The 25,688-nt window shown below is 35.8% G+C and overlaps 2 protein-coding genes across 5 annotated transcripts in view; one reads left to right on the top strand and one right to left on the bottom strand.

The window, feature by feature from the left end:
- The window catches only part of LOC100368079 (large ribosomal subunit protein uL29m-like), a 28,217-nt gene extending 9,128 nt beyond the window's left edge, over positions 1 to 19,089 (top strand). The window contains exons 1-5 of one of the 2 annotated variants that reach the window (XM_002736992.4): positions 13,151 to 13,344; positions 14,194 to 14,337; positions 15,917 to 16,013; positions 17,906 to 18,082; positions 18,480 to 19,089. In XM_002736992.4, coding sequence (XP_002737038.3) covers positions 13,181 to 13,344; positions 14,194 to 14,337; positions 15,917 to 16,013; positions 17,906 to 18,082; positions 18,480 to 18,638 — 741 coding nt within the window. In that variant the 5' untranslated portion in view covers positions 13,151 to 13,180 and the 3' untranslated portion in view covers positions 18,639 to 19,089. Of the gene's footprint in view, positions 1 to 13,150; positions 13,345 to 14,193; positions 14,338 to 15,916; positions 16,014 to 17,905; positions 18,083 to 18,479 lie in introns of those variants that run through there. The other variant, XM_085490708.1, reaches the window with a different exon arrangement.
- A 3,262-nt stretch (positions 19,090 to 22,351) lies between these two features.
- Positions 22,352 to 25,688, bottom strand: part of LOC100367929 (peroxisomal targeting signal 1 receptor-like) — a 28,524-nt gene continuing 25,187 nt past the window's right edge. For all 3 annotated transcript variants that reach the window (XM_085490706.1, XM_006819240.3, XM_085490707.1), the window contains 3 exons: positions 25,078 to 25,243; positions 23,532 to 23,689; positions 22,352 to 22,729 (listed from right to left, as the gene is read on the bottom strand). In XM_085490706.1, the coding sequence (XP_085346832.1) occupies positions 22,522 to 22,729; positions 23,532 to 23,689; positions 25,078 to 25,243 (532 nt within the window). In that variant the 3' untranslated portion in view covers positions 22,352 to 22,521. The remainder of the gene's footprint in view (positions 22,730 to 23,531; positions 23,690 to 25,077; positions 25,244 to 25,688) is intronic.

Genomic DNA, 25,688 nt, shown 5'->3' with positions numbered 1-25,688 from the left:
TCATTCATGGGTAGTCTAATTGTCGTCTATGGGGAGTCTAATTGTCATTCATGGGTAGTCTAATTGTCGTCTACGGGTAGTCTAATCGTCGTCTGTGGGTAGTCTAATTGTCATTCATGGGTAGTCTAATTGTCATGCATGGGTAGTCTAATTGTCATTCATGGGTAGTCTAATTGTCGTCTATGAGTAGTCTAATTGTCATTCATGGGTAGACTAATTGTCATTCATAGGTAGTCTAATTGTTATCTATAGGTAGTCTAATTGTCATCTATTGGTAGTCTAATTGTCGTCCATGGGTAGTCTAATTGTCATTCATGGGTAGTCTAATTGTCGTCTATGGGTAGTCTAATTGTCATTCATGGGTAGTCTAATTGTCGTCTATGGGTAGTCTAATTGTCGTCTATGGGTTGTCTAATTGTCTCCATGGGTAGTCTAATTGTCATGCATGGGTAGTCTAATTGTCATTCATGGGTAGTCTAATTGTCGTCTATGGGTTGTCTAATTGTCGTCTATGGGTTGTCTAATTGTCGTCCATGGGTAGTCTAATTGTCATGCATGGGTGGTCTAATTGTCATTCATGGGTAGACTAATTGTCGTATATGTGTTGCCTAATTGTCGTCTATGGGTAGTCTAATTGTCGTCTATGGGTAGTCTAATTGTCGTCTATGGGTTGTCTAATTGTCGTCTATGGGTAGTCTAATTGTCATTCATAGGTAGTCTAATTGTCGTCTGTGGGTAGTCTAATTGTTGTTCATGGGTAGTCTAATTGTCGTCTATGAGTAGTCTAATTGTCATTCATGGGTAGTCTAATTGTCATTCATGGGTAGTCTACTTGTTATCTATAGGTAGTCTAATTGTCATCTATTGGTAGTCTAATTGTCGTCCATGGGTAGTCTAATTGTCATTCATGGGTAGTCAAATTGTCGTCTATGGGTAGTCTAATTGTCATTCATGGGTAGTCTAATTGTCGTCTATGGGTAGTCTAATTGTCGTCTATGGGTTGTCTAATTGTCTCCATGGGTAGTCTAATTGTCATGCATGGGTAGTCTAATTGTCGTTCATGGGTAGTCTAATTGTCGTCTATGGGTAGTCTAATATTCATTCATGGGTAGTCTAATTGTCATTCGTGGGAAGTCTAATTGTCATTCATGGGTAGTATAATTGTCTTCTATGGGTAGTATAATTGTCGTCTATGGGTTGTCTAATTGTCGTCTATGGGTAGTCTAATTGTCGTCTATGAGTAGTCTAATTGCCATATATTGGTAGTCTAATTGTCGTCCATGGGTAGTCTAATTGTCATTCATGGGTAGTCTAATTGTCGTCTATGGGTAGTCTAATTGTCGTCTATGGGTAGTCTAATTGTTATTCATGGGCAGTCTAATTGTCATTCATGGGTAGTCTAATTGTCGTCTATGGGTAGTCTAATTGTCATCTATTGGTAGTCTAATTGTCGTCCATGGGTAGTCTAATTGTCATTCATGGGTAGTCTAATTGTCGTCTATGGGTAGTCTAATTGTCATTTATGGGTAGTCTAATTGTCGTCTATGGGTTGTCTAATTGTCGTCCATGGGTAGTCTAATTGTCATGCATGGGTAGTCTAATTGTCATTCATGGGTAGTCTAATTGTCGTCTATGGGTTGTCTAATTGTCGTCTATGGGTAGTCTAATTGTCGTCTGTGGGTAGTCTAATTGTCGTATATGGGTTGTCTAATTGTCGTCTATGGGTAGTCTAATTGTCGTCTATGGGTAGTCTAATTGTCATGCATGGGTAGTCTAATTGTCATTCATGGGTAGTCTAATTGTCGTCTATGGGTTGTCTAATTGTCGTCTATGGGTAGTCTAATTGTCGTCTGTGGGTAGTCTAATTGTCGTATATGGGTTGTCTAATTGTCGTCTATGGGTAGTCTAATTGTCGTCTATGGGTAGTCTAATTGTCGTCTATAGGTTGTCTAATTGTCGTCTATGGGTAGTCTAATTGTCGTCTATGGGTAGTCTAATTGTCGTCTATGGGTTGTCTAATTGTCGTCCATGGGTAGTCTAATTGTCATGCATGGGTAGTGTAATTGTCATTCATGGTAGTCTAATTGCCGTCTATGGGTAGTCTAATTGTCGTCTATGGGTAGTCTAATTGTCATTCATAAGTAGTCTAATTGTCGTTTATGGGTAGTCTAATTGTCATTCATGGGTAGTCTAATTGTCGTCTATGGGTAGTCTAATTGTCGTCTATGGGTAGTCTAATTGTCATTCATAAGTAGTCTAATTGTCGTCTATGGGTAGTCTAATTGTCGTCTATGGGTAGTCTAATTGTCATTCATAAGTAGTCTAATTCTCGTTTATGGGTAGTCTAATTGTCATTCATGGGTAGTCTTATTGTCGTCTATGAGTAGTCTAATTGTCATTCATGGGTAGTCTAATTGTCGTCTATGAATAGTCTAATTGTCGTCTATGGGTAGTCTAATTGTCATTCATGGGTAGTCTAAATGTCATTCATGGGTAGTCTAATTGTCGTCTATGGGTAGTCTAATTGTCATTTATTGGTAGTCTAATTGTCGTCCATGGGTAGTCTAATTGTCATTCATGGGTAGTCTAATTGTCGTCTATGGGTAGTCTAATTGTCATTCATGGGTAGTCTAATTGTCGTCTATGGGTTGTCTAATTGTCGTCCATGGGTAGTCTAATTGTCATGCATGGGTAGTCTAATTGTCATTCATGGGTAGTCTAATTGTCGTCTATGGGTTGTCTAATTGTCGTCTATGGGTAGTCTAATTGTCGTCTGTGGGTAGTCTAATTGTCGTATATGGGTTGTCTAATTGTCGTCTATGGGTAGTCTAATTGTCGTCTATGGGTAGTCTAATTGTCGTCTATAGGTTGTCTAATTGTCGTCTATGGGTAGTCTAATTGTCGTCTATGGGTAGTCTAATTGTCGTCTATGGGTAGTCTAATTGTCATTCATAAGTAGTCTAATTGTCGTTTATGGGTAGTCTAATTGTCATTCATGGGTAGTCTAATTGTCGTCTATGGGTAGTCTAATTGTCGTCTATGGGTTGTCTAATTGTCGTCTGTGGGTAGTCTAACAGTCGTCTATGGGTAGTCTAATTGTCATTCATGGGTAGTCTAATTGTCGTTTATGGGTAGTCTAAATGTTGTCTATGGGTAGTCTAATTGTCATTCATGGGTAGTCTAATTGTCGACTATGGGTAGTCTAATTGACGTCTATGGGTAGTCTTATTGTCATTCATGGGTAGTCTAATTGTCGTTTATGGGTAGTCTAATTGTCATTGATGGGTAGTCTAATTGTCGTCTATGGGTAGTCTAATTGTCGTCTATGGGTTTTCTAATTGTCATACATGGGTAGTCTAATTATCGTCGATGGGTAGTCTAATTATCATTCATGGGTTGTCTAATTGTCATTCATGGGGAGTCTAATTGTCATTCATGGGTAATCTAATTGTCGTCTATGGTAGTCTAATTGTCATTCATGGGTAGTCTAATTGTCATTCATGGGTTGTCTAATTGTCATTCATGGGTAGTCTAATTGTCATTCATGGTAGTCTAATTGTCGTCTATGGGTAGTCAAATTGTCATTCATGGGTAGTCTAATTGACATTCATGGATAGTCTAATTGTCGTCTATGGGTAGTCTAATTGTCGTCTATGGGTAGTCTAATTGTCATTCATGGGTAGTCTAATTGTCGTTTATGGGTAGTCTAATTGTCATTCGTGGGTAGTATAATTGTCGTCTATGGGTAGTATAATTGTCGTCTATGGGTAGTATAATTGTCGTCTATGGGTTGTCTAATTGTCGTCTATGGGTAGTCTAATTGTCGTCTATGGGTAGTCTAATTGTCGTCTATGGGTAGTCTAATGGTCATTCATGGGTAGTCTAATTGTCGTCTATGGGTTGTCTAATTGTCGTCTATGGGTTGCCTAATTGTCGTCTATGGGTAGTCTAATTGTCGTCTATGGGTAGTCTAATTGTAATTCATGGGTAGACTAATTGTCATTCATGGGTAGTCTTATTGTCGTCTATGAGTAGTCTAATTGTCATTCATGGGTAGTCTAATTGTCATTCATGGGTAGTCTAATTGTCATCTATTGGTAGTCTAATTGTCGTCCATGGGTAGTCTAATTGTCATTCATGGGTAGTCTAATTGTCGTCTATGGGGAGTCTAATTGTCATTCATGGGTAGTCTAATTGTCGTCTACGGGTAGTCTAATCGTCGTCTGTGGGTAGTCTAATTGTCATTCATGGGTAGTCTAATTGTCATGCATGGGTAGTCTAATTGTCATTCATGGGTAGTCTAATTGTCGTCTATGAGTAGTCTAATTGTCATTCATGGGTAGACTAATTGTCATTCATAGGTAGTCTAATTGTTATCTATAGGTAGTCTAATTGTCATCTATTGGTAGTCTAATTGTCGTCCATGGGTAGTCTAATTGTCATTCATGGGTAGTCTAATTGTCGTCTATGGGTAGTCTAATTGTCATTCATGGGTAGTCTAATTGTCGTCTATGGGTAGTCTAATTGTCGTCTATGGGTTGTCTAATTGTCTCCATGGGTAGTCTAATTGTCATGCATGGGTAGTCTAATTGTCATTCATGGGTAGTCTAATTGTCGTCTATGGGTTGTCTAATTGTCGTCTATGGGTTGTCTAATTGTCGTCCATGGGTAGTCTAATTGTCATGCATGGGTGGTCTAATTGTCATTCATGGGTAGACTAATTGTCGTATATGTGTTGCCTAATTGTCGTCTATGGGTAGTCTAATTGTCGTCTATGGGTAGTCTAATTGTCGTCTATGGGTTGTCTAATTGTCGTCTATGGGTAGTCTAATTGTCATTCATAGGTAGTCTAATTGTCGTCTGTGGGTAGTCTAATTGTTGTTCATGGGTAGTCTAATTGTCGTCTATGAGTAGTCTAATTGTCATTCATGGGTAGTCTAATTGTCATTCATGGGTAGTCTAATTGTTATCTATAGGTAGTCTAATTGTCATCTATTGGTAGTCTAATTGTCGTCCATGGGTAGTCTAATTGTCATTCATGGGTAGTCAAATTGTCGTCTATGGGTAGTCTAATTGTCATTCATGGGTAGTCTAATTGTCGTCTATGGGTAGTCTAATTGTCGTCTATGGGTTGTCTAATTGTCTCCATGGGTAGTCTAATTGTCATGCATGGGTAGTCTAATTGTCGTTCATGGGTAGTCTAATTGTCGTCTATGGGTAGTCTAATATTCATTCATGGGTAGTCTAATTGTCATTCGTGGGAAGTCTAATTGTCATTCATGGGTAGTATAATTGTCTTCTATGGGTAGTATAATTGTCGTCTATGGGTTGTCTAATTGTCGTCTATGGGTAGTCTAATTGTCGTCTATGAGTAGTCTAATTGCCATCTATTGGTAGTCTAATTGTCGTCCATGGGTAGTCTAATTGTCATTCATGGGTAGTCTAATTGTCGTCTATGGGTAGTCTAATTGTCGTCTATGGGTAGTCTAATTGTTATTCATGGGCAGTCTAATTGTCATTCATGGGTAGTCTAATTGTCGTCTATGGGTAGTCTAATTGTCATCTATTGGTAGTCTAATTGTCGTCCATGGGTAGTCTAATTGTCATTCATGGGTAGTCTAATTGTCGTCTATGGGTAGTCTAATTGTCATTTATGGGTAGTCTAATTGTCGTCTATGGGTTGTCTAATTGTCGTCCATGGGTAGTCTAATTGTCATGCATGGGTAGTCTAATTGTCGTCTATGGGTTGTCTAATTGTCGTCTATGGGTAGTCTAATTGTCGTCTGTGGGTAGTCTAATTGTCGTATATGGGTTGTCTAATTGTCGTCTATGGGTAGTCTAATTGTCGTCTATGGGTAGTCTAATTGTCATGCATGGGTAGTCTAATTGTCATTCATGGGTAGTCTAATTGTCGTCTATGGGTTGTCTAATTGTCGTCTATGGGTAGTCTAATTGTCGTCTGTGGGTAGTCTAATTGTCGTATATGGGTTGTCTAATTGTCGTCTATGGGTAGTCTAATTGTCGTCTATGGGTAGTCTAATTGTCGTCTATAGGTTGTCTAATTGTCGTCTATGGGTAGTCTAATTGTCGTCTATGGGTAGTCTAATTGTCGTCTATGGGTTGTCTAATTGTCGTCCATGGGTAGTCTAATTGTCATGCATGGGTAGTGTAATTGTCATTCATGGTAGTCTAATTGCCGTCTATGGGTAGTCTAATTGTCGTCTATGGGTAGTCTAATTGTCATTCATAAGTAGTCTAATTGTCGTTTATGGGTAGTCTAATTGTCATTCATGGGTAGTCTAATTGTCGTCTATGGGTAGTCTAATTGTCGTCTATGGGTAGTCTAATTGTCATTCATAAGTAGTCTAATTGTCGTCTATGGGTAGTCTAATTGTCGTCTATGGGTAGTCTAATTGTCATTCATAAGTAGTCTAATTCTCGTTTATGGGTAGTCTAATTGTCATTCATGGGTAGTCTTATTGTCGTCTATGAGTAGTCTAATTGTCATTCATGGGTAGTCTAATTGTCGTCTATGAGTAGTCTAATTGTCGTCTATGGGTAGTCTAATTGTCATTCATGGGTAGTCTAAATGTCATTCATGGGTAGTCTAATTGTCGTCTATGGGTAGTCTAATTGTCATTCATGGGTAGTCTAATTGTCATTCATGGGTAGTCTAATTGTCATTCATGGGTAGTCTAATTGTCGTCTATGGGTAGTCTAATTGTCGTCTATGGGTAGTCTAATTGTCGTCTATTGGTAGTCTAATTGTCGTCCATTGGTAGTGTAATTGTCGTATATAGTTTGTCTAATTGTCGTCTATGAGTAGTCTAATTGTCGTCTATGGGTAGTCTAATTGTCGTCTATGGGTTGTCTAATTGTCGTCTATGAGTAGTCTAATTGTCGTCTATGGGTAGTCTAATTGTCGTCTATGGGTTGTCTAATTGTCGTCTATGAGTAGTCTAATTGTCGTATATAGTTTGTCTAATTGTCGTCTATGAGTAGTCTAATTGTCGTCTATGGGTAGTCTAATTGTCGTCTATGGGTAGTCTAATTGTTATTCATGGGTAGTCTAATTGTCATTCATGGGTAGTCTTATTGTCGTCTATGAGTAGTCTAATTGTCATTCATGGGTAGTCTAATTGTCATTCATGGGTAGTCTAATTGTCATTCATGGGTAGTCTAATTGTCGTCTATGGGTAGTCTAATTGTCGTCTATGGGTAGTCTAATTGTCATTCATAAGTAGTCTAATTGTCGTTTATGGGTAGTCTAATTGTCATTCATGGGTAGTCTAATTGTCGTCTATGGGTAGTCTAATTGTCGTCTATGGGTAGTCTAATTGTCATTCATAAGTAGTCTAATTGTCGTCTATGGGTAGTCTAATTGTCGTCTATGGGTAGTCTAATTGTCATTCATAAGTAGTCTAATTGTCGTTTATGGGTAGTCTAATTGTCATTCATGGGTAGTCTTATTGTCGTCTATGAGTAGTCTAATTGTCATTCATGGGTAGTCTAATTGTCGTCTATGAGTAGTCTAATTGTCGTCTATGGGTAGTCTAATTGTCATTCATGGGTAGTCTAAATGTCATTCATGGGTAGTCTAATTGTCGTCTATGGGTAGTCTAATTGTCATTCATGGGTAGTCTAATTGTCATTCATGGGTAGTCTAATTGTCATTCGTGGGTAGTCTAATTGTCGTCTATGGGTAGTCTAATTGTCGTCTATGGGTAGTCTAATTGTCGTCTATTGGTAGTCTAATTGTCGTCCATTGGTAGTGTAATTGTCGTATATAGTTTGTCTAATTGTCGTCTATGAGTAGTCTAATTGTCGTCTATGGGTAGTCTAATTGTCGTCTATGGGTTGTCTAATTGTCGTCTATGAGTAGTCTAATTGTCGTCTATGGGTAGTCTAATTGTCGTCTATGGGTTGTCTAATTGTCGTCTATGAGTAGTCTAATTGTCGTATATAGTATGTCTAATTGTCGTCTATGAGTAGTCTAATTGTCGTCTATGGGTAGTCTAATTGTCGTCTATGGGTAGTCTAATTGTTATTCATGGGTAGTCTAATTGTCATTCATGGGTAGTCTTATTGTCGTCTATGAGTAGTCTAATTGTCATTCATGGGTAGTCTAATTGTCATTCATGGGTAGTCTAATTGTCGTCTATGGGTTGTCTAATTGTCTTCTATGGGTAGTCTAATTGTCGTCTATGGGTAGTCTAATTGTTATTCATGGGTAGTCTAATTGTCATTCATGGGTAGTCTTATTGTCGTCTATGAGTAGTCTAATTGTCATTCATGGGTAGTCTAATTGTCATTCATGGGTAGTCTAATTGTCGTCTATGGGTTGTCTAATTGTCGTCTATGGGTAGTCTAATTGTCGGCTATGGGTAGTCTAATTGTCATTCATGGGTAGTCTAATTGTCGTCTATGGGTAGTCTAATTGTCATCTATTGGTAGTATAATTGTCGTCTATAGGTAGTCTAATTGTCGTCTATGGGTTGTCTAATTGTCGTCTATGGGTTGTCTAATTGTCGTCTATGGGTTGTCTAATTGTCGTCTATGGGTAGTCTAATTGTTATTCATGGGTAGTCTTATTGTCGTCTATGGGTTGTCTAATTGTCGTCCATGGGTAGTCTAATTGTCATTCATGGGTAGTCTAATTGTCGTCTATGGGTTGTCTAATTGTCGTCTATGGTAGTCTATTTGTCGTCTATGGGTTGTCTAATTGCGTATATGGGTTGTCTAATTGTCGTCTATGGGTAGTCTAATTGTCGTCTATGGGTAGTCTAATTGTCGTCTATGGGTTGTCTAATTGTCGTCTATGGGTTGTCTAATTGTTGTCTATGGGTAGTCTAATTGTTATTCATGGGTAGTCTAATTGTCATTCATGGGTAGTCTAATTGTCATTCATGGGTAGTCTAATTGTCTTCTATGGGTAGTCTAATTGTCATCTATTGGTAGTCTAATTGTCGTCCATGGGTAGTCTAATTGTCATTCATGGGTAGTCTAATTGTCGTCTATGGGTAGTCTAATTGTCATTCATGTGTAGTCTAATTGTCGTCTATGGGTAGTCTAATTGTCGTCTATGGGTTGTCTAATTGTCGTCCATGGGTAGTCTAATTGTCATGCATGGGTAGTCTAATTGTCGTCTATGGGTTGTCTAATTGTCGTCTATGGGTAGTCTAATTGTCGTCTATGGGTAGTCTAATTGTCATCCATGGGTAGTCTAATTGTCGTCTATGGGTAGTATAATTGTCGTCTATGGGTAGTCTAATTGTCGTCTATGAGTAGTCTAATTGTCATTCATGGGTAGTCTAATTGTCGTCTATGAGTAGTCTAATTGTCATTCATGAGTTGTCTAATTGTCTTTCATGGGTAGTCTAATTGTCGTCTATGGGTAGTCTAATTGTCGTCTATGGGTTGTCTAATTGTCGTCTATGGGTAGTCTAATTGTCGTCTATGGGTAGTCTAATTGTCGTCTATGGGTAGTCTAATTGTCGTCCATGGGTAGTCTAATTGTCGTCTATGGGTTGTCTGATTGTCGTCTATGGGTTGTCTAATTGTCGTCTATGGGTTGTCTAATTGTCGTCTATGGGTAGTCTAATTGTCGTCTCTGGGTAGTCTAATTGTCGTCTATGGGTAGTCTAATTGTAGTCTATGTGTAGTCTAATTGTCGTCTATGAGTAGTCTAATTGTCGTCTATGGGTTGTCTGATTGTCGTCTATGGGTTGTCTAATTGTCGTCTATGGGTTGTCTAATTGTCGTCTATGGGTAGTCTAATTGTCGTCTCTGGGTAGTCTAATTGTCGTCTATGGGTAGTCTAATTGTCGTCTATGTGTAGTCTAATTGTCGTGTGAGACCTTTATGTTTACATTGTCGTCTATGGGTTGTCTAATTATCGTCTATGGGTAGTCTAATTGTCGTCTATGAGTAGTCTAATTGTCGTCTATGGGTTGTCTAATTGTAGTCTATGTGTAGTCTAATTGTCGTGTGAGACCTTTATGTTTACATTGTCGTCTATGGGTTGTCTAATTGTCGTCTATGAGTAGTCTAATTGTCGTCTATGGGTTGTCTAATTATCGTCTATGTTACGTATGTGTAGTCTTATTGTCGTGGGAGACCTTTATTATAGCTCATTTCTCGATGCTCTACATCATAGGCTGATTAGACGACTTCAACTGCGACATGGCAACTATAATTTAAATTGATAGATACAGTGAGTACACAGGAAATCGAGTGTGCTTTATTTATTTGGCGTATAAACAGTTCAGAGGTCGTTTGAAATGCTGTATAACCTGAAGTCAAACTAAAATATGTCTAAGACATAATATATTATACTTAAACTTAAAATTAGTCACGAATCATTCTGATTAAAATAAGACCGTGGTTGGCTTATTTTTTTTTTACATTTTGTTCATATAATTACTATAATTATTATTCATTTTAACTATTTTTTGACGTTACAATTATTTTGATGCAAGAATTGTTTTGTTTGTGAAAGCCACCGGGTAGCAAATTTATTGTAAAAACAACTAATTATAATTAAAATTAATAATTGAAAAAAATAAGCCAATCAACGAAACTGTTTTGTTTTTGTTTCTTTCCGCAATAATAATGTGTTGTACATTGTATACGTATTATCCAACGTATTGGCACTAGCAATACTCACCTATGCATCCCACTGATTCGCTTTGCGGCATTTAACTGAAAATTAATCGCTCAACCACAACTGTTATTGACATTGAAACCAGTGGAAGGTAGTATGGCCTACAACCTGCCACAGATGACCTATCAGCTGTCGTTGGAATGTACAGTGGAAATGGAGAATCCATTTTAGACGTCATGTCGAAACCCACATGTACGTGCACGTGACTGCTCGTCGTCATAGTAACAACAAAAGGATATACCGAAATTAAAATGGGGTTGTTTGTAAAAATCAAACATGTTTTACAATCCATCTTTCAGTTTTCGGTATTTTATATCCTTATTTGTTTCAACCGAAAATTATGCCCGGTAATTAAATAGATACGTAATGACTGAGTAATGGTTGCTCCTGGAGCAGTGAGCTATGGTTTCGAATGTTAGTGTCACATGTGGTACAAACCAGAACTGAAAGTGAAATTGTTGAGTCACAGTTTTCCCTATCAGATACCTTGTTTCATCAAAAACTGTAAAGTCCGATGTTCTGAAAGTCCTATGTTCAGAGTTTTGTTGAGAAAGAAACCCTCTTTAAAAAAAAACAAGACAATTTTATAACACATTGGTAACACATTCAGTAACTCTACCGCATTTCGGAAAAAAATTATAATGAAAATGAAAATAATATATAAAGGGTCGACCACTTATTATTTTAAATCTAACGAGATTTTCAAGGAAATCTTAAACAATGATCAAGTAATCATTAACATTTGGCATAAAATTTCTTAGTTTTTGACCTGGTAAAAGTGAAATAGGCAGGTTTACCGGATCTCTCGCCAGAGGTGTTACCTGTATGCAGATTAGAGACATAATGTTCAGCTTCGTTTTAAATTAATTGTTCACGTTTAGTCAGAATGGGGTTAAATCAGGACGAAGTTAACCTGTGGCTAGTCTGACATGTAGGCGTGAGTAGCGCCTACTAATACGCCGGCCGAACGGCACCAGGCCCCACTAACTTGTGTTGGGTTTGGAGTACCGCGGAGGGCGCAACACACGCGATCTTGTCAGGCAGACCTGTGGCGGATAGATAATTCTTATCACGCTTGGAATTATAATCTAATCGTTTGCACACTTCCGTCCGTAACCGACACTGTACATCAATATCGAAAACTATAGCGTTCAGGAAAAAACAATATTGTATCTTAACGTCCGTATACATAAATCTAGCTTATTTTAAACGCCACTAGAATTCCAAATTAAGCTTAAATTTCTCAGCAGTGTCGACATGAATTAAAAACGCGCATGAATTATTATCTAGTGGCCAGGGGAATATAACATTGGAAGCTCATAGCTCACTGTTCTTCTAATTCACTGATTTGAATCAACTTTCATTGAAATTTATTATTTTGACGGATCATTGTACCAGTAAATGCCTAACTAGTTTGGTATTAAAGCAGGAGGATCGTCACCTGCGCATGCGCGGGAATTGAGTCCTAAGCGACGATAACAACACACGCTAAAAACGCAAAGGCTAATGGGTGACTCTTGTTTGTAAACAAGACGACTCCCGGACCCCCGCTTTGAGGATTTAATAAAATAAGGAATGCAACGCCATGTACTCATGTACGGTGATATGCGATAAAGATGAATTATCGTTATTTGCGAAACTATTCAGCATTGTGCATTGTCTGATTGTTTCTCGTGATAATAATTCCATCAGAATTCGTAATTCACACACGGTGGTGTTATCGCGGTCACTCTAAAATATTAGTAATGTCATGAACTTATTATCATAGTACAGTCATTATTTCGCCGGTATGAGACTGAGCAAACAACTATTGGTTTGGATATAAAGGAACCAATAATGTTATCCGACAAATAATAATAATAATTTAATAATATTTTTTTAGTATGCTTATACATTCCTCGGATGGACTGGCAATGGTCACAAATGTTTGAGAAAGAATAAAAGGTTAAAAAGTTAAGCTAATACATTACAAAACAATAATATTAAAACTAAACTGTTATGCTATAGAAAACAAAATGCAAAACTTAAACACTGAAAGAGGATTGTTACTGGGGTTTGCTGTCTTATTTCAAAACACTTCTTTAGGTACCTTGCTACAGGGAGTGTTAGACCACTGTTGTTTAGCAAGGTTATGAATTGTGCCTTTGGTGGCATATTTTGAGAGTTTGGGGTTATAGTTTTTGCCATTTCAAATAGGACATTTCTTTCGGGGGTACAACTTTTGCATGACATCATTAGGTGATATTCATCTTCTATTTGATTTTGATCACAAAAGTTGGCTTGTCTGTGTTTTAGCATTTCATTGCATATTTTATCTTGACTCGAAGCTTTTTTATTTTTCAACAGGTTAATTATTTTTTAATATTTCGCCTTTTAGAATTGGACCGTTCGAGTCAGAATTACAGGGCATGTGTTCTTCTTTGTCTATAAAGTTACGTGCATGATTTTGAATAGTATTTACATTTACTCGCAATACATGTCCAACGACCTTTGACCTCTGATACTAACACTCCCATAATGCTCAGCAAATTCAAGATGGCGGCGTCCATAGCCACGAGAATCCTCGTTTCCCAGAAATTCAACATAACACAGCTTTGCCGGGCATTCTCGACGTTAGTGACGACAAAAAACTCATTTTTTAGACACAGGCCAGCACATACAGGTGTGCTGTCATTTACAAGGTAAAGATGACACTGTCTTTCAAATCACCTACCTGTCTACTTGAACTTCGTCGACGATCTGTGCAACGGGTCATTCCAGTTTGTATCCACACCCCCTACATGGATGGTTATAGTAAAAAATGTACCCCTCGGATTAGTATTTGATAACTCCTCCCTGGAAATATACAACGTTGTTTCAGCACCCGGAAAACATTTTTTTTTCCAATACCCCCCCCCCCCCCGATGATCATTCCCCAAAATGTACCACACGGAATTAACAGTCAGAAATTTACCCCTCAGATTTAACATCTAACTGAATCGATTAATCTAATACAAACTGCATTAATCCAACCCTTCGGAAGCCCTTAGTAAAATCATCACCCTGTGGAATTCATTTAAGGTGACCCCTCCTCCCGGAACAAAAAAAGTACATTATTTTATACCCTCCGGAATTATACCATCCATATGGGGTGTGTTGATACAAACTGGAATAACTCAACAGTCACTTGGGTGACTGTTTAGTTCGCCCCTTAGTTAACTGACCCCCCCCCCCCCCAGTCATGTGTACCAAAAAAACGAGGGTAGGTAAAATGTTGTGGGCATAATTGTGCTTACCGACTAGACGGGCAATCATTGCTGAAAACGATCAGCAGGAATTCGCATCGAATAAACAATGTACTACCGGTAATAGAAGAATGTATAGGCAATGCCTGGAAAACGAGCGCTACTGCATTTGCATTTTGTTTTAATCACGAGCATGAACCATTTTTATGCAATTTCTAGCCTTGTTCTGTTGCTACAGTCCTGTGTACTTGTTTCCACAAAACTGACCAGTTGGCCGCACAAATATGTTGTTTTTTTTCATTACAGTTTTCATACTACCTTCCAGAATAATGGATTAGAAGAATTTTTTGAAGAAAAAAAGAAAATTGGGGAAATTGAAGTGAAATCAGGACGATCATGGGAATTGGGTGAACTTAGAATTAAAGACAGTGTTACATTACATAAATTGTGGTAAGTCACAATATCAGTTTTCTAACTGGCGTTGAATAAAGGGAATGTCTGGCCAAGCCTCAGTTAGCACATCGCCTGCTTGAAAGCTTCCTTCGGAAAACCAGCAGGCATTTAACCTAAATAGGGGCCAAACATATGTCACTTTTTTGTGTGTCAAAGCCAAAATCTGAAGAAAATTATGGATGTATTTTAAATGAACAAGGAGTCCATTTTGTCAGTATTAGATCACTGGGTTCTGTGATATTCTGGGGTGGACCCAGGGCAAAAGCACGCACATACACAGTACAATGACAAGACACAAACATGACCAAGGCTTATAGAATACTGACCACATTTTATTGAATTACATTTCTTTTTTAACGGTGCATACCCGATGTACTGGCATAACCAGGTGTACATTTAATTAGCATATCAATAGTGTGTACAAATCACTACACGTTCTATGGTGGAGATATTATGCCATATCTCAAATTGTAATGTGGTGACATAAGGTGAACGAATTATGTACAGTGACTGATGAGGTACTTTTTTTATCCTGAATTACTTCAAAATCTGGATTTGTGAAAAGAGCTGCAAAACTCATTTTGCTTCAACATTGTGTTCTAGAAATGTTTTAAAAATACCACTTTTTGAATAATTTTGACCCACGTATTTAATGGGACCGATTATAGCTACATTATTGGGTTTTATGACAAGCCTTCTTTGAAAATATAAGTAGACTTCTGCTCAACTGGAGTTTGGATTTATCTGATCAGTCCCCATTCAAATGCAGTTTGAAAATGATTTATTATTTGACCTCTATACGTTCATATCCAGCAGTATATCACACATGCTTGGACAGATCAAGCTTTATATCAACATGCACATGCATTTGTTTCATGAGCTAATTCAAGATGGCTGAATGACTGTCATTTTAAAGTAAAAAATTCATTAAAATCACATATCTCAGTCTTACACATATCTCATTTTATAAATTTGGTTTAAAATGTATATATTAACATATATTAAACACGATGGGCTGTCATTTTATTTTTTGAATGAAATTCAAAATGACTGGCTACCATTTTGTTTTAATGAATGCAGCTCTCAATCCATATATTCAATATACCTGGCCACTCAAGTTCAAACTTCATTCATACATCAAACATACATTGTATCTGTCAAATGTGAATGCATTTTTGTTGCCGACTGATGCTCATCTTATTTAAGCAAAGGTAGTTCCATAGAACCATATCTCATGCATGCCTGAACCAATCACATTTAAACTCCACATGTACCAGTACATCACACATCAGTTCATACATCTCGTACTTATAGTACAAATAGGGACTATGACTTTGGCGTTGACTTGTAGTTTATGCCAACAAATAATGACGTGTACAAAATTTCCATAATCATAAACCTTGTTGTGATTTCTGTGCAAAATATATTACTTCCTGCCCTGGTACAAAAATGGTTTCAATAGAAAATACAATCGCATCTATAATAGTCTTGGATTTTATTCTACAATATCATAGTTTAATGATATCTGTTTTGCTTGTGATGTCTTTGTATATAGACTTCTACATTACATTTCTAGGTATGTACTTCTCAAAGAAAAGAACATGTTGTTGACAATGAAGTTGGAAGCAAAAAGGAAGAAGACATTCATGCCTAGTCCAGAAAGAATAGAAAAGGTAAATTAATAAAATAAATATTTTTTGGGGGGTTGGTATCAAACTTACCGGTGGATTTTAATCAAAAGGAAATGGTGATACTTTGTGCAGTAAACATTTCAACAATTTGGTTATCAAAGTTTGGATTTGGATTTATCATTTTACTGTACATGTAATACAGAACATGAAATTATAACTAATAATGTCCATAGAAAATTTTAAGGGGGTGAACTTTGACAATTTGAGAATAGAAGACATTGCATAAATATGAATGAGTTTTTTTTCCTTCTCAGAACCAGATCTGAAAGATGTTTATCAAAGTTTTTGGACAGTCACTTATAGTGGATTTTTTTAATTTTATGAGATCTCACCAAATGTCTGTCGCAAAAATCAAATGATTTAAATTTGAATTTCTTTTTTTGTAGTTCAATGTCGAAATATTGAATATTTAGAGGAAAACATAGCACATTAAGGAAATCAAATCAAATGTTTATAGTACATTGAACGTGAGAATACCAATAATACTTTCACATTTGTTGAATCCCATGTGATGTTTTAATGCCACTACAACGCTGTGACCTTTCTTTATTCTGGTTTTACATACGATTATTCAGAATCTCTAGATGTCCAGAAAATGGATTATGCTTACATCGTGACTGACTGTTTATAATATAGACTGTTGAAAATATGAAATGAAAATGTAATATATCATATTTTAGTTATGGCTAGACAAGAAATGTTAATTCATAACATAACATCGTCTGAAGTCATAACAAACACTAGTATTGGATATATTGCTTTGTGAGAACTAGATAACAAATATTCATATTTCAGGTCATTGCACGAGAATAAAAAATATGTGCGTCACAGCTTTTTAGTCCCTGCTTCAGATAAAGTCTATCTGGAGCCATTTCTCAGACATGCTTTGATCGATCACATTTAAACTTGACGCACTAACCACAGATGATGACTTGCATCTGTACATCAATTTTCATCACAATTTGATCGAGTATGGCTGACTGGCAGCCAGTTTTTGTATATTTCCATCCTGATTCATCACTACACTATATATCACCTGGTTCAGTTGAAAGTTTGCATATAGTAATACCATAGGTTGTGTTATTTGATCAAATTTGGTGAATTGATGGTTATTTGGTCTAAAATCAGTCTGTAAATGTATTTGAATCATTTTTATATTTGGTTTATACATATTGGGTTACAGATACACATTTTAGCAACTATTTTTCTGAGATAGCTTGCATGATTTCATTCAAACTCAGTACACTGATTCTACATACTGTAAAAGGACTAATTTCGCTGGTTTACCATATTCAGTGGGTTTTAAACTCACGGTTTTATCATTTAGATTTTACATATTCACTGGGATCAGCCCATTACAGTTCATTGCTTAACAAACTTTTTTGTACATGTACAGTATGTTCAATAATCTTGTGATATGATCTTTTGATGTCATCTGTCAGACCATGTATTCAAACAACTGTGGTAGTAATAATGTTCATTCTAATTTTGCATACATTTGCATAATTAGTGCAATTAAATTCAACTGTAATAATTAACATACTCATTAATACAATTACCCCACATTTATACAATAATAAGCAATTATAAACTACAGCTGGAGAATATATGAATATTTGCCCTGATTTGACAATTATTTAGTGCGTTGCATCGTCCGAATTGCACAGTTTCGCTAAAGCCGGTCATTCATAACCGGCCCACAGTCGAGGGATTGTGTTTGCAACAAACACGTCATTTTGCTCAGATACAGCTCTAAGTGTTTTCTGATGATAAGGCTAACTATTTGGTTTCATTTTCAATCACTATTATTCAGTTTTACATTGAGAGCACATGGGTGTTATTAAAAAAATATTTAACAACGATTTGACATACAGGTTGAAGAGTCTATGGAGAGGCTAATGCAGGTGGTTGAAGAAAGAAACTGTGCAGTCCGTGAGTTAAAGACGGGTCAAAGAGAAGTAGCACCAAAGATATACACATATAACATGTTTGGAGAAAAGGTGTGGAGAAGATTAAAAGAGTGGCCTATACCATATCACATGAACAGAAAGGTTAGATGTTATTGACTATTTTACTCATTTAGTTGGAATGGCTGAGCTGGGAATTGTATGATGTGGTTTCCATAGTAACCTTGAAACAATTTTTTGTTTGAATATTTATGATCGTTTCAGATATCAGCAAGTGTGTTTTCTTCTGAGTCAACCATTTCTTATTTTCCCAACCTCAACTAAGCAGTGCATGTTCATTCCTTTTTACTACATGTATGCTTGCTCGAAAATCAGGATTTCTCAATAATTATTGAATATATCGATGGCTCCTAAAATAAACATTCAAAAATAGTGATTATATATGCAAGAAATTATTACCGGTTATACATTCTCGCAAATCATGATTTCAATGTTTGTTTTGACATTGTAATTCCATTGTCTGTTTCATTGTAAATTTCAGGTTCAACATGAAAGGTACTCCTACTATCCACTGGTTGTACCGTTCATCCGACGGAGAAAGGAACTCGAACGCAAGAAGCTACGAGTGAAAGCTGTAAAAGAAAAAGCTTACAAAAGACGTTTGAAGCTGAAATTTCCACATGCAGATATAGAAATTTGATCTTTCAATAGCTTTAGCACTGGGATATTCAGTGGAGCAGTTTCTATGTATATTTATATAGTACATGTAGGTGTGGATGTAATGAAAATGGATCCTCTTTATAATGCCAATGTTTCGTTCAAATACCGACCAAACTTTGATCCCTGTTTCATAGTATTGTTGCCAAAAACTATGGGTGAAATATGTACAACAAAAAGCATAAACAAAGACTGAGACAGAAATTTTCACATGGTGATATATAAATTTGAGCTTTCAATATTTTTAGAACTGGGATATTCAGAAGAGTGTTCAATATAGTGTTTTCCCGTTCAAAAAATGGTGCAACTTTGTTCCAGTAATTTTCACTGTATTCAGTCTTAAAATTGAACCAAACAAAAATGTGCCACTGCTTATAGATCTCCAAGATCTTTAGACCCAGACAGAACTTTGCATTAAATCTTGTTTTACACCATTCTCTTTTCTTTAGTTACTGCCATTGGTGTAATGTTACTCGTAAATAAGCACCCATTGTCAACATAAATAAATCTCAGAAGGGGGGAATGTGTTTGACCTGCATTTCGATTGTTTGGGGGATCTACTATCCCGTTTTCTATTGTTCCTGCGACCCCCTCCCCCTTCTTTGATTTGATATGCCCATAAATCCTGTTTGTTACAATTACTACATGTATAAAGTAAAATATGGATGGATGGTTTTATTGTTTCAATAATACAGTCAGTTACTGTTTTAAAATTATAGATGCTTGAGCGCATGTTTTGAAGGATAATAGTGAGAAACAATTGTCTGTACATAGTCTACTCGCTTGGCTTCATATCTGTTCATCACTCTCTCCATGTGGAAGCAATAAGCTGGAGCTTTATACTTTGAAAATTCCAGATTTCTGTATTTTGTACAGAATTTTACTTTTTAAAAAAAAATTCCCATATATACCATATTTGCTCCAACTCATCTCCATAGAAACACAAAACCAAAAATCATATTTCTTTATGCTGGATCATTGAAAAAAAAATCTCTGTAATTTATGTATCAAGCTCATGCAAAAAAACCCTGAATACAGTATATTTGTTTAGAGCTTGTGTGTGTTGATAAATAAAATATAGTGCGTGTACGTGCGTATCATCACATTTAAATGAAACGTTGTACATGGATGCTGTAGGACAATAGACAGACCTAATTAATTGTGGGTTAAAATCTGTACATATTAATTACCTAACCAATTTTAGCCCATCACACTGATATCTAGAGTACAAATTATTCCATTTCAATGAAACTTAGTATAAAGATGCTCTAGGACAATGTACAAACCTGATTAGTTTGGGTCAAAATCTGTTGATATAAATTCTCTAATTAGTATTATAATTCATAATTTTGTGGTTCTAATCACATTTCAATAACATAGTTGAACTCTGGTGACCTTGCCCTTTGTTATATAATATAATTCCCTTTATCACAGTTTGTTTCAATATAAATATGCATTGTCATAATTTTGAATACAAACAAGTTTTGGGGTTGAACCAACAGTGGGGAATCAGTCTACCGAATGTCCTTAAAAGATGTAAATATCTTACAAAAACATTGGTTCCTTATTTGTTTAATTATTTTAAGGGACATAATTTCCAGTTTTATTCAAAGTAATTCAAATATTTTAGTATAAAAATAAATGCTTCATCGCAAAAAAAAAGTTCTGTATTTAGACGTGAATAGATTCATAAAACATGCAAGATAACGGAAAATCTTAGCTGGCTTAGCAGTGGAGGGAGAAGTCAACAGTACTGTTGCCTTCTGAGAATCTACATCTTCAAACACTGCAATCTGCAGTGCGTTTTTAAACTAGTATTAAGAAAACTATCATTCTGTTCTAATAGCTGAAACATTCCTGCGAGTTTTCATTTGTCGAATGAACTGTTTGTCAAATACAGAATACATATATTTTAGAACAATTTTCTTTTTAAAATGTGGATGAAATGTTTTGCTTTTTATGTATTGTTTTTCGTTTGATAACTTTGAACTAAACAGATTTTCTATTAGCTTCGGATCTTGATCAAAGTTTGGCACCCAGTTCATAGGAGTGCTTATATTGATTTTCTGATATCTTGTTTTCTGTAAAGATTTTATTGGTAGGTTTGCAAATGTGTATCAGACTGTGCAATCTCTCCATGAGTTGGTTTTGAAACCCAGTATGGGATTCTGGGATACATTACCAAGGATATTATTACAAGATAAATCATTTGCTTCATTGAACACATACAACAATGCATATTTCCACTGAGATCAGTGACCTTTGATGTGTATCAACAATGATCAGTCAAGTAGAAACAGTCAAAATATTTTATCAGATTTTCTCAATTTTTGCATGATATTTTCATACAGGACATCTATTGTTCAAACTCAGGGAAGACATTATACTGATGAATAAGGTGGCCAAGTTTGATGAAGTTTGGAATAGAATTAGTAAAGTTATTATGCACACAATAACAATTATTAACGACGACAACAACGACAACAACGCCGAACAAAATCTTTCCCTTAATATACAATGTACCTTTCCCTTCCATCTTTGATGGTACGGGCAAGGTAAAAACTTGGTACATAGATGATTTGTTACATTGCGCAGATCTCATTAGTTTTACACTCAAATCTGTTCATATTTCTGATTTGCATTATTAGTTTTCAGCTTTTCCATCAATATCTCAAGTACAAATGTGTCTCTAATACTCTCAGCACATGGGAGTTCTAAGTTTTTTTCATTCAAATTGGACACTGACAACTTAAATATCAGAACGCGAATGTTTACCATGCTAGCTCTATTAGAAGTGCACATGAGCAAAAATTTGTATTAATTGCTGAATCGTTAATAGAGAAAATATGGTTTACCAAAATCTGGTTCCGGCATGGTGAAAATTAGATTTTTGGCCTTAAAATGACTGCCATTTTGAATAGGATCATGAAACGAATGCATGTTGCGCCTGTAAATTTTGAACTTGGTAGCCCCAAGCATGTGAGAGATATGGCTGGATAATGGACAGAATTCATTCGAACAGGGAATAACTTCTTTCATTTTTGACACTAGAGGGCGCACCAAACGTTAGCACGGAAGCAAAATTCAAATGCATTTTCATCTATGATTTATTATTTGATTCGTGCAAAAATGTACAGTTCTTCGGTTTGATCTTTTAACATATATATACCTTGTTTTACATTTTTAATGTTACGTGCATAATATAAAACTATTCAGCTGCATAAATTATACCTATTCCCTATGTATGGGTTCCCGATATTCATACTTTAATACACAAAAGCATAGTCATCACCATCCCAATTCTTCACTAATGTAAGCCACTAATATCGCAGGGTCAACACCATAAATAACCAGATGCCAATACTACATCACTACTCACACACATTTTTTGTTATTGACATTTATTTGCACAATATTTACATGTTATATAAAATATTTTCTTTACAAATATTAGAAATGCAGAGGTAAAATTATTTTATTACAATTATTTTGACCAACATGTCTACTTGTTATGTCTACTAAAGTTTTTGTTACATTTATTTTGTGAGACTACACCAAAAACATTGCAATAGCCTACCCCAATTTATTGTGCAGTCATGAACTGAAAAAATAATCAAACATTTTCTGTAAATATGATTTCCTTTTAATATCCTTTTCATAGCAAGTTAGAAATTTATAAAGTTTTTCTTTTATAAGTTTTTCTTTGTAGTATTATTGCTTAAAATCTTTTGCAGCAACTAACTTGGGCATATTTAAATGTTGAAATGAATGAACTACAGTGCGAGTTGGATGCACTTAAAATCCTACCGTTCCATCTATCCTACCGTATTCGGCATTCATCTGCCTATATCAAAACAAATATTCTGTCATTTTTCAGTTTTTATATTAAATTCTTTGTTTAGCATATCAAGATTGCGTTGATCAGCGGCATTGTACAGATCATTTCTACCCAATAAAGAAATTGCCATACGAAGTGTTGACCAGATGTTATCAGACATCACAGACTGGTCTCCACGAGGTCCACCGACAGCATTTTGCATATTTAATGCAACCAGAAAATGTTCTATTGCCTCACTGCAACAAAATAAATAAGTAAAATGTGAGAAATTGTCACAGAATCTCAACTGATCAAATACCACCAATTGTGCTGCCAATAGTACCGGTAATATGAGGTTATTACAAAAATACTGCAAAGTATGCATAAACAGTACAGCGGGAGTATCGACTGACACACAGGAAAGGTTGATGCGATGGCGTATAAAAATACCCAGTGCAATACCGCAAAATTATGGCACGCTGTAACTTATGGTGTTACGGTGACAGAGGTACAATAATATATTTTATTGCATCATCACGAAATGAACAAATCTGACTCGAGACTACCCAAAGAACCTATGTTGCAAATATGAAAGCATTTGGTTAAACGGTTTTAAAGAAGAAGCCAAAAATGTACACTCAGTAATATGACGAGCCCCGCGACGATGACTTTGAGATTTACCAACATTGTAGTGTGATCTTTTGGCTTTAATTTTGATGGGAAAATGGCAGGAATTTTTTTTTTTAAATCAAGATTTAGAAAAATAAATAAATATACTGTCCCAAATAAGAACGTACCAAGTGGAATTTTTCTGTCAAAAAAAAAAACATACCGGTACGCTATTTGAGACATGAGAGTACCAAAATGTGCGACCTTTAGAGGTCATGCATAGTACCAGGATATGTGACCTTCAAGGGTCATGCATAGTACCAGGATGTGTGACCTTTGGGGGGGGGGGTCATGCATAATGCCAGGATATGTGACCTTAAGGGGGTCATGCATAGTACCAGGATGTGTGACCTTCAAGGGTCATGCATAAATAACGTGTTTCAAACTTACTTATGAGTACCAAGATTAATACAGCTAATGCCAAGGTTGTATCGTGATCTGATAAATCCTGGTCTTAACTGAAGTGCACGGTGATATGCAGTGATGGCTTCTTCACTTTTGTTACTGTTTGCGAGTGTAGCACCAAGTTTGTTCCACAACAAAGAATCCTGTTTGAAATAATAAACATAAGTTAAAGAGAGGGAGTCGTCACCTCTGCATGCGAGTCGTTGTTTACAAACAAACATCTACCAATAAGCGTTTGCGTTTTAATCTACGTTGTTATTGTCGCTTGGGACTCAATTCCCGTGCATGTGACAACCTCTTTGTTTTAACCGCTCAATTATCATTTATTAAGTTTTAAACTCATCTGTCTGAAAATATATGTTGATTGTATTATATTTACTGTAGACTGTTAAGACAAGTTCCTATTTAGTTGTATGAATGGTAAATTTACTTATACTAAGCTACAGGACTACTACCCTTAGTGTCTAGACCTGTTTGTATACATTGTACAATAGACAAGTTTCGAGTTCCACGGTTACCTTGGAAACTTGCCTGCTCTGGTGTTGAATTCGCTGTGTACACATTTGATAGCTTGATCATCAGAACACCAGAAACAAAGAAAACCAGGGAACAAATTGGGCAAGCTAAAAATCATACACCCCCATTCTCACATGGTAACCACTGTAATTCTATTGGAACTACTTCTGTACAATTAGGTGCTATGTAAGGTTTTTTTCACTTAATTTTGAGATAAACACGATGACATGGAGTGTGTGTGTGTGATTTTTTTTTTCTGCATTATTTTAAATCCACCACCCCCTTCTGTGTTTCTAATGGTCAACCACAGCTCTGTATCATAGTAGATGAAAAGCAAGGTATACAAGAGGAAAATTTCTGTCCTTGTTGTCGTTGACTTCGTTGTAATAGTTTTCTTGTACTGGTAGTTACAATTACAATTAAACAAGTTAAACTTTGGTTCGAATTCTATGTATTTTTGTATTAACATCTTTACAATCTTCTTTACAGTAACTCATACAATGTGTATCTGATCTTATCAATCACTGTGAAAAATTCAGTGATGGGGTAAAATTTGTAGACATAGAAAGACATAGAAATAAGTAGACATTTATATTGCTGATATTCATATAATGAAAACCTGATGTTAGTAATATGTTCTCCAAGATAAGTGTAGTAATTAAACTGTATAGAAATGTTTAATAATAATAATCTGTTGAAACTTAACCATGTGTAAAAACATGTGCTATATGGCACTAAGAATGAATTTTGCAAAATCACAGATGCAATTTCAGAAAGCTCAAATTATGTAAAGAGTTTTTCTTGAAAAAAGTATTTCTTACTGAGTAAAAAACTCCAAAAGTTGGTGCCAAGTGTATAAATCAACAATTATGCAACAATTTGAAACAAAAATAAATTGGTAATTATTTTGAAAAATTTCATCACAAATGCCCCTCATGAAATCATACATTGATAGTGCCAACAATTTATACAGTAATGTCTTTATTCAAAACTAAGATCCCATAATGCAACTCACCTCAGGTCTGACACTGAGGGCAGTAGTGAAGCAATCCACAGCCTTATCAAACTCTCCAGATAAGTTAAAGAGGACACCAAGACCATTTTGTACATCTGGATCTACAGCATTCGGTGATTGACGAGCCGCTTCTATAAACATGTTTCGTACTTCATTAAACACTGAACTGAAATGTAAAATCAAATTATTTCAAAGTGTAACAAGCATAGGGTTGTCCTCATGTTTCAAATCCAGTGAAATGAATGAATTATTTGTCTCTCTCAAAGAAAAATATTCTTGTTATGTGACCAGTGAAATAAAACCAAAAGTGTTCAACTTGAATGCTATTATTTAGAATTTCATGTACTTTGAACTAATAGCTCAATGGAAAAACAAAGTTAATGCAAAGATTAATTTCAATACAATACTGAGAAACTCTTGAAAACAATCAATGTAGATGGCACATGGACATTATAAATTCTCATGACATTATTTATTAATTAATGTGGTTTAATTTTGCACATTTTCATTTTAATAATATTCTATTATTTAGCATGAAATAGTTATTCTTGCAATTATTTTTTTTTTTTAATTTGTTGAATGCATAAAGCTAGTGAACATTCTGTGTCTAG

Source organism: Saccoglossus kowalevskii, chromosome 15, assembly GCF_978046115.1.
Source record: "Saccoglossus kowalevskii chromosome 15, keSacKowa6.1, whole genome shotgun sequence".
In the NCBI taxonomy this organism is placed as follows: Eukaryota; Metazoa; Hemichordata; class Enteropneusta; family Harrimaniidae; genus Saccoglossus; species Saccoglossus kowalevskii.
The sequence above is the reverse complement of the archived record's forward strand: the minus strand, read 5'-3'. Positions and strand labels throughout refer to the sequence as shown.